At 30.3% G+C, this 12823-nt stretch overlaps 3 protein-coding genes across 3 annotated transcripts in view; 2 read left to right on the top strand and 1 right to left on the bottom strand.

Moving 5' to 3' along the window:
• Window positions 1-2891, top strand: part of LOC108687252 (zinc finger protein 569-like) — a 5090-nt gene extending 2199 nt beyond the window's left edge. Inside the window, exons 2-4 of the mRNA XM_018192929.1 lie at window positions 1013-1269; window positions 1680-1974; window positions 2154-2891. Of these exons, the coding sequence (XP_018048418.1) occupies window positions 1052-1269; window positions 1680-1974; window positions 2154-2687 (1047 nt within the window). The 5' untranslated portion in view covers window positions 1013-1051 and the 3' untranslated portion in view covers window positions 2688-2891. The remainder of the gene's footprint in view (window positions 1-1012; window positions 1270-1679; window positions 1975-2153) is intronic.
• Window positions 2892-3826: 935 nt separating this feature from the next.
• On the top strand, window positions 3827-9085 carry LOC108687222. The gene is made up of 7 exons (XM_018192882.1): window positions 3827-4071; window positions 4569-4784; window positions 5805-5996; window positions 6130-6250; window positions 7613-7801; window positions 8200-8417; window positions 8886-9085. The coding sequence occupies exons 1-7, from the start codon at window positions 3908-3910 to the stop codon at window positions 9082-9084; spliced, it is 1299 nt and encodes a 432-aa protein (XP_018048371.1). The 5' UTR covers window positions 3827-3907; the 3' UTR covers window position 9085.
• A 318-nt stretch (window positions 9086-9403) lies between these two features.
• Window positions 9404-12378, bottom strand: LOC108687232 (39S ribosomal protein L39, mitochondrial). The gene is made up of 3 exons (XM_018192894.1): window positions 11932-12378; window positions 10496-11147; window positions 9404-9792 (listed from the first exon to the last, which is right to left on the bottom strand). Exons 1-3 carry the CDS (start codon window positions 11940-11942, stop codon window positions 9448-9450), a joined length of 1008 nt encoding a protein of 335 aa, XP_018048383.1. The 5' UTR covers window positions 11943-12378; the 3' UTR covers window positions 9404-9447.
• Between the last annotated feature and the right edge of the window lie 445 nt (window positions 12379-12823).

The following is a 12823-nucleotide window of genomic DNA, read 5'->3' as shown; positions in this document are numbered from 1 at the left end:
TATATATATATATATATACAGATTTTAATAAAAATGAGATACAAAATTATTCATACTTTTAGAATGTATTCTATTTTAAAGTTATTGAAAACAAGATAATTCATATTTTCATAAATTCTATTTAACGGAAGTGCGAGCAACAATTTAAAAATCATGTTTTATTAAATAAGAATACTTGTATTTTTTTTTATACATATGATATTTTTTTATTTATTTTCGTAATAATATTTTGTATAATATTTATTTCTCGAATAGTGTATAAACAAAGTTACGTTAGGTATTATATTTTTATTGCTTTAACAAATTCCTTAAACAAAATTAAACTGTATACATGAAATTCAATTAACGAAGCATTTGTTAATAAGATATGCGAAGAATTTATACCAATTAGCGTGTCTTTACTAAAATGTTTTAGTATGTAACTCGCTAATAAGTGTATAAATATTTAATAATAATACAATAAACGCACACACGCACGTTTATATATTCTTTATTATCTCTAAAATTTTCAATAAATAAATATATATACATGTTTATATTTTACTACATGTATATTTTATCTAAATATTTTTCATTTAATAATTATGAAATCAAATTGACTTGTAATTAATAATTATAATTATATTCAAATTACAATTTTAACAAATTACATTGTAAATAGATGTTTCTTTAATCATTCTAATATGTATTTCACTAATTGAATGAACGTTTAATAATAATTAAGAAATTATTATCGTTCATGCAACGATCTCTTTAATTAAACTCTATTTAATTAAACTTTCGTACTTCTCCATTTATCTTATTTTCGAAATTAATATCTCACGTTTATGTGATCAACAATCCATAAATAATAATAATAATAATATTAATTCACTTTAAATTAGCATTAAAAAGATCCCAGCTTAGATCGCTATGACCAGGATTTCCTTTTTCCTATTTGATGAATAATTTAGTATTGATAATAATTTTAAAAACAAGATTTCAACATTAATAATTATAACATATTGTGCAGATTCTACCTTAACAAATACTCTTCCTGGACGAAATCGACATGAGTAGGAGCAACGAGAGCAGTATATCGTTAGCAACGCCGCCAGCGATTCATGTTGGGCCTATCGTCACACCAGGGTCCAATGAAACTATTTCCATCGTGATACCGTTATCAGCACAGCTGACCACAATGGCTAGTCAGAAAGTCGACAAGAATAGTAAGGATTACGGCAGTGATACAAAACGGGCAGTCCCAGTAATTGTCAATCCTCCTCGAAGGTACAGGAAACAGCGAACTTTACCATAGATTCTTTCACAATCTGTAAATTCTAGATGTCTCAATCTGAAAAATACACATATTGAGTAAAACATACATATGTTATACATATATTGAATCGGATACAATTTTATTCTTGATGTAATAAGGATATTTTTGGTATAGAAGTTCACTTTTGTTGACTTTTAAATTTCTTAATGATCAAATTTTCAGATTCTTTAAATTATTAAGATCTTTAGAATTTCTTCAATATCTTAACTATTCCATTTCAATCATTTTTCATTTAAAGTGATCAATTTTTACTTTTATCTTTTCAATTTTCAATAAACAATTGCTTACATTGAATAAGGTTTGTTTTTAACAGTTAATTTAAAAGGATTGAAAATTTTAAATACGTGTTTTTTTTTTCCAGTCCGAGGAACAGGACGTGTGGAAAAGGCTGTCCTTTTCCCACATGCATGCGATATGGACGAGCATTTTCTAGATTGCACGATTTGAAACGGCACATAGCTCGGCACGCGATGCGCAAGGAAAAGCTGCAGCAAACTGAACAAAAAGTCGATATCGAAAACGCAACGAGCGATGCAACTTTACAAGACGCTCTTATGCGCGATACAGGAAACAAGGGCGGATATCCTTGTCCGCGATGTACGAAGAGGTACAACGATGAGGATAAACTCAAAGCTCATCTGGTCTCACATGGCAAAGTACGATTTATTCGATTATTCTTCTAATTCTTAAACAAATTCTTAATTAATTAGAGCTAGAGATAACAGAAACAATTAAATAAATTTTTGAAACAATAAAAACGAAATGTTTATATTTTGTATATATAATTTGTTTCTCAAATTATATAAATAATTATATGTATTAATCATTTGTGTAGATAATGCCAAAGAACAATCACTTGAAGCAAGAGGAACATACTAGGAATATGCTGCAGAGTCAAGCGATGATAGATAAGTCGTCAACAATTGTGAAAAACGAAGACGACTTTCTTCTGGAAGAGATGCTATTGATAAAGAAAGATCCTCGAAGGACAGACAAAAACGATTCGAAGATTAGGTGCGATTACTGTTCAAAGACTTTCAAAACCAAGTGGACTCTGAGCTCGCATGTGGCCGCTCATGAAGGCCGTTTTCAGTATGACTGTGGTCTATGCGGTAAGAAATTCGTCAGGAAGAGCCACTACGAGGGTCATCTACGATCTCACGAGGCTGCCAGGCCGTACTCCTGTGAGCAATGTGGTAAAACGTTCAAAGAGCTCAAGCATCGTCGCGAACATACCAAGAGAAAGCATCCAAGTAATCAGAGCGCAATACAAAGTTTATTAGATAGCATTGGGCCGTGCGCGGCCGAAGAGACAAACATTGATCAGGCCAAATTCACTTTGTTAATGCCAGTAAATTTTGGCGGATAAGAAGAGTCGAAGAGGCCTTTGTCGTCTAAAAAAGATTACTGTGGATCCTTCATGTTCAACTGTAAGAGTTTAATTCCTCGAAACTTTTTCGGATCAATCCAGATTAGAACATTGCATCCTTGGAACCTTGGGCCTTTTATACTTTGGCTTTTTGGAACTTCGGATGTTTAGATGATTCGACCCCTGGAACTTTTATTATTTAGAAGACGGATTCCTTGAAACTGTGAATACTTGGAAAATTAAATTCTTACTTTAAATCTTTCGATATAATAGTTGCTTGAAAGATGAAATTTTGGATCGAAATTTTGGATCTATCTTATATTTAGATCTTTGAAAGTGTCAATTTTTTTGGATCTTTGGAATTCTAAAGGTTGTAATGAAGTGAAATTTATTTTAAAGTATTCCAAAGTTACTCAATGACCAGAAAGTAATATGTTCAAACGACAACTTTTTCAAGTTGGATGATAAACACAAATTTAATTGACTTTAATAATTGACAAATCAAAATCATGTGAACATCATACCGATTATATTCAATTTATCATTCTATACTTTATGAGAAATATATAAAAAAATAAATCTTGAACCAATGGAGTTACTTCTTGTATTCGTTTTATTCCTCGATCTTTACATTTATTTTATATAAATTTTTTAATAAAAAAATACATATTATATACTAATTATTTTTTTCAAAAACAGATTTTGAAAATAATATCGAGATGTTTATACAAAAATAATTCAAGAAATGATTAATTGAAGAAAAAATAATTTAAAGACAAAATTTAAGTTAATCATATTGCAATACAGCAATAGAAATCGTAAGTGTTATTACGATAATTTTTGTAGAAATACAGAGAATTTAAAAGATCTTTAAAGATAAAATTAGCATGTTTTTAGACTTGTATCATCTAGAATCTAGGAAGATGTATATTCATTTCAATCATAGGCCATAGCTTCTCGCTTGTCTTCAGATTGAAGTTATTCCCACAATGATAGGAGAGAATTGTGATATAAGACTCTTTTGTTTCGTGCAAATTAGAGAGTTCTTACTCCTCAAAAGATTCTTGCAAAATTTCGAGAATTCTTGTCCTATAACCGAAAAAAAAAAATTTTTTTCAATCGTGATCGGTATGCAAAGACGCACATAATTTTCATGATTGATCGCGATCGATTGTAATTGCTCACGATCGCGAGCAAGGACGAAATCCAAAAGGAGTCAAATGGGCGCGAAACGGCGGAGAGTATTCTCGCGATGCAGACAGGACGCACAAGAATGCAAGAGTGTCGGATACACGTTGGATAGTTTACCGCCGGAAATCCTCAGTATCATCCTGAAGATGCTACCATTGCACGACGTAGCCTGCACCGTTCGTTTAGTCTCCAGGTAGATCCAATGCCAATTTAGCAAAATTAAAGGCAGTTTTAAAAATTACGAAAACAATTATTAGAATTTTACCGCTCATCAATATATTTATTCTAATTAATTTCCTAATTTACTATTAATTTTTGGAATATATTGTGAATTTAAATATTAAATGTTTAGAAAATACATTTTTTTAATGGATAGATTTTATACTGTAATTTCTGTATTACACTGCATAACTGTGATCCTAAATATACTTCAGTATTTTGCTTTGAGATTTTAAATTTCAAAATTGGAAGTCATAGAAAGAAGAATTTGATGTTAAAAACTAAATCATTTAGATCTGTCAACTTCAAAACCATCAGATTTAAAAGAAAATTTTGGAATTTCTTGTTCCTCTTAAAAATTATAAATCCTAAATCAATCTTTTAAATTCCAGCTTTCCCTAAAATATTTCATATTTTCTAAAGAAGTCTAGATACTTTCTCATTTCTTTCTTGATCCTAATTGTTAAATAGACGCTGCTACGACATTGCTGCCACCGTACTGAACAGCGAATTTCTAGTGGCTGGCACCAAGCTTGAGATTGCAATAAAACGCACGGAAGACCTCATGAACAACGTAAAGACTAACACGGAGTTAGTAGAATGCAACAAAATTTTTAACGCGCTGGAACTTATTCGCTGCCAATATCGAATGCTGAAGGCAGTCACATGGCGATATACCCATCCAAGGTTTCTGAATTCTTCAACCTCAAACTGATGATCTATATTAGATCATTGCTATTTGGTTGCTATAAAATTCCGCTAGTTTATTCAAGATTATTGAATTGATTTTTAAATCTGTTTGCTATTCAACTTTAGGAAATTCCTCATATTCAATATTTTCTTCCATGTCCTTATAATTTAAAAATATACACTTTTATATTTTTTGTGCTAAATATTGTATCTTCTCTCCGGAGTTTAAATATTTTTTAAAACTTCTAAAAATTAAAACATATGATATATTGGGGAAAAAGTCTTTTTACAAAAGACAAAAAGATTTTTAGCAACCCATATAGTCTATTTTTTTTTAATTGGCAATTATACAACTTGATAGAGCAACGTTTCAACTTTAAGAATCTATATTTTTAATTGCGATACGATAATTTTTAACTTAATTACGTGCAATAAAGTTAGAATGTTCCTTTTTATTTAATTTAACAGAGTAACTTGGAAATAAAAAAATCATAGGAACATTAAAGAAAAAAAAAATTTTGTGGAGAAAACTTCGAGCTTTCACGATAGATAATCAAACATTTGTTCAAATTTTGTTGAGCACGCTACAGACCTACAAAGAAAATTTCTCACTTTTTTCAGTAGTTTTCTATATGTAAAAATTACAAAACTCACATAAATTAAAAAAATATAGCAACCATTCAAAAGTAGAGATTTCAAGCTTTAAAATCTTTTTTTAAATTTAAATTTTGATCATTTTTAATAAAGATATTAATGGGGAAAGGTTTTTTTTTTTACAATTTATAAAGGGACTTTTTCCGTAATATAAGATAAAAAAAACTTTAACATTAATCGTTAATGTTTTATCGTTAAATATTAATGTATTAATTAATTTATTCGAATATTCTCCTCCGATTTAAAATATATTTTTTCCTGCTGAATGGGCATTAATTTTAAGAAAGAGAATTCCGTTAAATTTATGTAAACGTATAAAAAAAGGATCAATACTTCCTTACCTATTTTATTTACGTTAAATAGATCACGTGATTTACCCATCTCCTGCTTTTACGGCGGTAGAATCCTCGATAATCTCAATTGCCTACTGCAGACGGTCTTCAATCCTTGCCAAGAGTCGCGCGTCTTTAGTTATATCGACCTGCAGATCTTCACACGCACTTGCGAGAATTTCATGGATCACTTCGAAAAAGTTACTGAACGCAAAATAAATGGGTAATCTCCTTATTTTCATCATCTCACCATTTAATATTGCATTTAATATCACTTATCAGCGTTCGATTAATGAATCAACAATCTTCGATCGAATAGCTATCGCTCATGTTCGTTTAAGCAATGATCAGTAAAGACAAATCGTCAATAGATCTGCGCTGGTATCAGGATGTAAGATAGTCGACGTTCTGGACTGTCTGGAAGAAGGTCGGCAGGTGCTATCCTTTAGGATTTCATCAAGAACTGACAATCCCGTGGTAAAGAATTTTTGAAGATGCGATATTCAATGATGAACAGGACATATCGAATATTTTGGCACATTTATATATTACAAAAATCCAAATATTATTTAAAATTAAAAATTTTTTTTAATTTTGAAAGTCTCTTGAATGTATTGAATCTCGTGAAATCTTGAATTTTTCAACAATACATTTTTTCCTTTTACATTTATAAAACTTTATTATCTCAAATTATTTTGTTTATAAAATTATTAAGATATTTTATAAGATATTAAGATTTGAGAGAAGAAATTTTATTTTTAACAATTTCTCTTATATTTTATTTTAAAACGAAAAGATTTCCAATTTCTAAGGGAATTTTCTAAAGTCAAGAATTTCAAACATTCAAAATTTTCAAAATTCCTAAGAATTTCTAAAAAAAAATGTCTCGTAAAGCAATCTAAATTTTCAAATTTTAATTATCTAAGGTAGTCGAGAAAAATTACTGATAGCGATATTTCTTTAATATTATACAAACATTTCTTAAATGAAAATCTTAAATGAGAATCTAAAGCAAAAAAGAGATTTATAAGAATTTAAATCAAAACAGAGTCTGTGGATATTGCACTATTATATACATCGCTATTTTACTTCAAATGTGACACGACTAAAAAAACTAAAAAAATAATTCTCAAATTTTTACTATGAATAAAGTTAACATACCCGCTCAATCATTATAAATAAATTAATTTAAAAAAAAATTATCAAAATCATCACAACTCCAAATAATTAAAATAAGAATCAACTAAAAAAAATAGTTTTTAAGGAGTTTTAAGTTTTTGTGAAATAAAAATGACATTGGATCAGAATTGGTTAAGAATTTTTTAATGGCTTTGATTAGTTAATAATTTTCTATCCAGTTTTTCTCTTTTCTAGGAAACTTAATTTTTTTGTGTTAATTTTAAAAAAACCAAATTATTCCAGGATAAATATTATATATGGAATTATGGAATAAACGCTTGTCTACTTTTGAAGCAAAAGAGCGATGTACAGGGTGTCCCATTTTAAACGACTTAAATTTCTCTTGAACAGTGCATTTTAGAGAAAAATATTTTATTAAGACAAAAGTTTTGTGATTTCGAGGATGACATAAGATGATACCATTAATTAAATCTTAAATGGCGTTATCATTAATTAAAGGAAGGTCAAAGTGACTTTGTCCTGACCTTAACAATGCCATCTAAGGTCAAATCAATACCATTTTATGTCCCCCTCGAAGTCACAAAATTTTTGTCTGAAACATTTTTCTCTAAAATGCCCTGTTCAAGAGAAGTTTGAGATCATCATTTAAAATGAGCCCTGTATATAGAATATAGTCCAATCCATCTATTTAATTTCCAGGTCAGCATGCATCTCAAATACGTCTTAAGACGCGCATGGTTCACATGCTTACGGGTGCCTAATGCAAGTAACGAGTATTGCTGGCGGGACAAGCAACGATATATGTATCTGAGATTACGCCGTTTAGTTGGCAGCTACAACAAACATCTGTTTCATAAGCTGCATTATGAACGCAAGCTCATTCTTCGAGCGATGGTTCGTAAAACTTAACTAGTCGCTGAAAAGCTACTACACAGCCATTTGTCAAAAGATTTCATAAATCGATTAAAAAAAATAATAAACAATTCTATTTTTGGTCAAAGGGAATCGTTACTGCTTAATAATATCTATATTAATACGCAAATTTTTTTCAAATACATTTTTAAAAATCGCAAACTAAAACTGAAATAATACCTTAAATTAAATTAATCAACAATTTTAATAATAGTGATTACCAAAGCATCTTAAAAACCTGTAAATAATTCATTGCAAAATAATTATTAGCTGTCACATAGATGATGTTTATTAATTTATCAAAAAATTTGTTTATCTGATATATAGTAAAAATGCATTTTATTTTTTTCAATTGAGATTCTCCGCCTTTTCAGGCGCCATCGTTAGCATCCCGAAGACCACCGCCGGCTTCCACGTATTCAGGATATGGCGAATATGGGGGCCAGTTCTTTTATTATGGTAATATGAGCAAATACGCTTACGAGAATAGATTCAAATACACCAGGATCAGTAACGCGGGAAACACTGGCGGAGAAATTGAAGAGGAGACTAATAGGCCTTGCTTCGATTTGATCATTGGAATCCAATTAAGGCAATTTACTAAGAATAAAAAATTATTTGTCACAAATCACAATAGTAAAAAAAGAAACCTTCCCGATTTTCCTGTAAACAACTTGTTTAAAAATCTTCTTGCTTAATTGTGTGACTGTCGCAAAATGAAGTTTTTTCTGAAAATTCTTGAAAATAAAGCTTCTTTATCAACTTTAACTTGAAAAATAAAATATCTGAAATTGGAGAGATATTATTAAAATAATATTTAATCTCTGCTTTATCAATAATATTATAAAATAATCACACTTAATGATTATGAGATTTTTTTTTTCTAATATTGTTCTATAATAATCGTTACATAATATCGATAATATTATTATAAAATAATAGAGTAAATTAAAGCAATTGTTCAATGAACGGCTTCTCGATTAAGTGTCTAAAGTTTGCATTTTTTTTCGAGTATACAATAAAATAAAAAACTGTCACAATCGTGATTTTATTAATTTAGATGTTCGCCAGAATTAGCGCCGCTTGCCACAAGGATGAATCTGAAAACAGACAGCCTTGATAGCTGCGGTACCAATCCGAATCAAGAATTATACCTGAAACTAAGTGTAAAATGCGCGGTGTCCAAGATCAACAGACTGCCAGATACCTTCACCTGGGAGGTGTGTAATCCTCGAAAGAACCGTTTGCAATGTCGGTGAATTATGTATACATTCTTATATCTAATGTACAATAATATTTAGCGATTAGACCGATTTTTATTGTTATGTAACTGAAGATAAAATAAAATGGTCCGCACATTTTATTCGAATATTGAAGTTTTTAAACACCTTCTATTTTACTACAGATAAAAATAATAAATTTATTTTGCTATATATTGCACGCCAAAATTCTCGCTTCTGATGTCATAATCTAGTGAAAAAAACATGTATATAGTCAAAGAATAGAAGGCTTAATCTGTAAAAACACAGCAAAAGGTCATAAAAACATGACATGTTGAAAACCAAGTGACTGAAAGATGTATATTTATTTACAAGAAAACTTTCTTAAATAATGAAATGTCTTTAATTCACGGATGCTGTTATGCTGACCGCTTCCTCCTCCACTCGATGAGACTGCCACGTGATGGTGTTCAATTTCTTAGCGCGTTTTTCCAAGATACCGTAGGCGAAATGATTAAGTAGAATACCTTTAGGTAAAGCAATGCCTTGAAAGCGATATAGACCATCCATGGATCCGTCTGTGAGTCTGTGTATTGCCGATACAGTAACGCGTCCCACCAGGCCGCTATTGCTTACCATAGGGCCTTTGCTAATATCCACATGGTCTCCCATACGATACAACGTTACTCTATCGTTGTTACTGTTTTTCACAATATTGGGTATCTGCTGGGATTTGAAAGGATTATCCTGAAAGTAAATATATGATCAAATAACTTATCAAGTAATTCTAAAAATAATAGCAATTGTTTGTAAAATAATATCTCAATATCCAGTTTTAACATCTTAATAAGAAGGCTGTGTTCCAAAATTGATTGCCAGTACTGAAATCTATAGTGCACGTAAATTATAACATTTTCAGTGCTAGCGATAAATTTTTGGGACACAGCCGTAATGATCTAACGATATAATTGTATGTGATAATATAAAGTGTTAAAAAAACAAAATTCTTCTTTAGAAATACAATTCAACTTTTACAAAACGCAAATTAGTAAATTAGCAACATAGAAAGTTGAAAAAATACTCCAGAAGAAATATATGCGTGAATATAATATATGTAAATCCTATACAGAAATTTAACTCAAAACAGGAACATATTTTTTTTACGCTAAAAGTGAAAAAACTTTCAAGTTTAATTATATATTCTTAATCTACAGTATAAGACTGTTTTGAAAGATACAAATAAAATATTATTAACAGAATTACTGTTTCTAAATCTTGTTTGACATATATATTATAAACATACAACAATCCTTTCAGAGAAAACACTATTTTTTTTCCTAGGATTATCAGACTTACATGTGTTCTGACCACGAGTTAAAAAGTGATTAGAAACAACTAACAATTTGTGTTTCACGATTAATAAATTAAGTCAATTTTATTCCATCTCTACCTGAAACATATCCAATGCAATGCTAGACGGCACTTCCAACCTTTCCAGTAGTAATTCGCGATTTTTCAATTTGACAAAAAGTGCAGACATGGCACATAATTCAGAATTAGTTGGCTGCCAGTCCGGCAGATCAATAAATACGTCATAAATGAAGCTACCTGAGGTAATATTTGGAATAGGAAAACTGTGCAAGTGCAAATTTATATTGTCCTTGAATGCAGAATCCGCTACAGCGCCCAGAATAAACGAGCAAGTTCGCCAGAAGGCGTAGTTAACCATCCGTATCCGTGGACTTTGCATGGTAGTCAGTTGCAATTCGCAGTCACCCGTAAATGGTCTGTGCATGTCCCAAACTTGATTATCCACCAAGGCAATAGCTGACATCTTAGCAACGCTTTCAGAAATGTGCCTGGCACAGTCGTACGGTGTAGAAATGTTTCGATTCATTGCCATTATAATCTCTTCTTCTGCCGACTTATATTTCACTTCTATCTTCTCAATTCTACCCAATTCTGATCGTTGCCTCCGCTTCTCTTCGTCGAAAAGCTGGTTCCTTCGTTTTCTGGCCTCTGCCTTGGACAATGTACCAGCGTATCTCGAAGACATAATCTGCACAGGTAGCTTCAAGCCACCTGCATAGAATTTCTTGCATCTACATGATAAATTATACTCAATCAACACAGAAAATAATGGGTCATCAATTCTAAGCAGAATCGTAAGACTTGTAATGTATTTTTGTAAAACTTGTAAGAACTTACGACTAGTATTCTAATTTTATATATACATATCATAATAAGACATATGATTATTCGTAAATATTTACAATTTATTGCAATTTTATGGTTAGTAAGGTGTCTGTAAAAACATTATATAAAGGTATAAGCACTTAAAAATTCTTACAAATCTTACAAGAATATATTACAAGCCTTACAATTCTGTTTAGAATTTAAACATAAAACATTTATAATACATAGTTAAAATATTATTAAGATAAATTTTTTTCATAATATACAAGATGATTCATTTTAACCTTTCTCTTCTTCTTCACTCGTATTTGAAATGTTTTTTGATAAAATTGCATAATTTTTGAAATATTTGCCTGTTAAGATTAAAATGAATCACCCTTAATATTAGGTTATTGAAATGAATTGTTCGTGATACGCAAATTTAAGAAATACAAACTTTACATTAACATTAGTTTATAATAAATATCGAATTGATTCTCAAGATTTGTCTTGAATTGTTTCGCCGATAACAAGACCTCAATAGAGAAGAAACACAACTGTAAACATAGGCCTTAAAACAGAAGATTTACAATTCTAAGAGTACAGATACATTGAAATCAATTGATTTCACTAAAATACTAAGGCAGATAAAACACTAAGACAGATAAAATTATTTTAAATTTTCTTAACATTTAAAATAAAAATACATACCCATGCAACATGTTGAGGTTAGGACGCTATAGATTAAATCTCAACAGATTTTGCGCAACCCGACATATGTGATTATTTATATAAAAAACATTGAAACGATTTTTTACGCATGTAACAATAACTATATTGTGTTCTTTAATTAGAATTACTCTTAGAAACTATACTGTTCGATAATAATGGATCAAGAATGAGAACACGTTAACGCTACATGAGGTTTATTCATTTGCACTTTTGACTCCTGCACACTAGCGCGGAAGGGGCTGCGCACAATAAAAGGAACAGAGAATAGAAAACGAGCTCGATTCTGTATTTTCAAACAAGATGAAAATTACAAAAGTGAGCGAATTTACTAAGTGTTGATCAACTACATTATCGGTATTCTAGTAAATTCGCTCACTTTTGTATTTTTCACCTCGTTTCAAGATACAGAATCGACTCCTTGTTCTCTATTCCCTAAGAAACGATTCTGTATCGAACAAGGATTGTCAAAGTCCCGCTACAAATGCTTTGCAGCGTTTGATGAACCAATTAGAAGAAAGAATTTTACAAACTGACCAATTAAAAACGCTTCAAAGCGTTTGCAACATCACGTTGACCATACCCTTCCTACTTCAGCAGTGTTGCTAACCCATACAAATTAAAATCATGCCTAGAGATTTTTATTACCAACATTTATTACCAACATTAGTACCAACATTTTCCAGTCTAATTTTTTTTCGGGAAAATGTCATGTAACCAAAATTAGGATATTTCTATTTCTAGCTGTTGGGGATTTTTAAAAAATATGTGTTAGGGGAAAATATTCAAAATGATCTGGCAACATTGATTAAAGGAAAAAGAATTAAAGAGATGAAATGGAGTAAAGTACGTGAATGAACGTAAAGCAGAAGTA

Source organism: Atta colombica, unplaced genomic scaffold (genome assembly GCF_001594045.1).
Source record: "Atta colombica isolate Treedump-2 unplaced genomic scaffold, Acol1.0 scaffold203, whole genome shotgun sequence".
Lineage (NCBI taxonomy): Eukaryota > Metazoa > Arthropoda > Insecta > Hymenoptera > Formicidae > Atta > Atta colombica.
Note: the sequence above shows the minus strand (reverse complement) of the source record. Positions and strands in the feature narration are given on the sequence as shown.

Excerpts from the sequence above, each read along its gene's own strand:
- LOC108687222 (XM_018192882.1), top strand. The coding sequence starts at position 3,908 with ATGGGCGCGAAACGGCGGAGAGTATTCTCGCGATGCAGACAGGACGCA. Across the intron at positions 4,072-4,568 it reads ACCGTTCGTTTAGTCTCCAG|ACGCTGCTACGACATTGCTG; the intron begins GTAGATCCAATG and ends ATTGTTAAATAG. Across the intron at positions 5,997-6,129 it reads ACTGAACGCAAAATAAATGG|ACAAATCGTCAATAGATCTG; the intron begins GTAATCTCCTTA and ends TGATCAGTAAAG.
- LOC108687232 (XM_018192894.1), bottom strand. Across the intron at positions 9,793-10,495 it reads TTGCATTGGATATGTTTCAG|GATAATCCTTTCAAATCCCA; the intron begins GTAGAGATGGAA and ends ATTTACTTTCAG.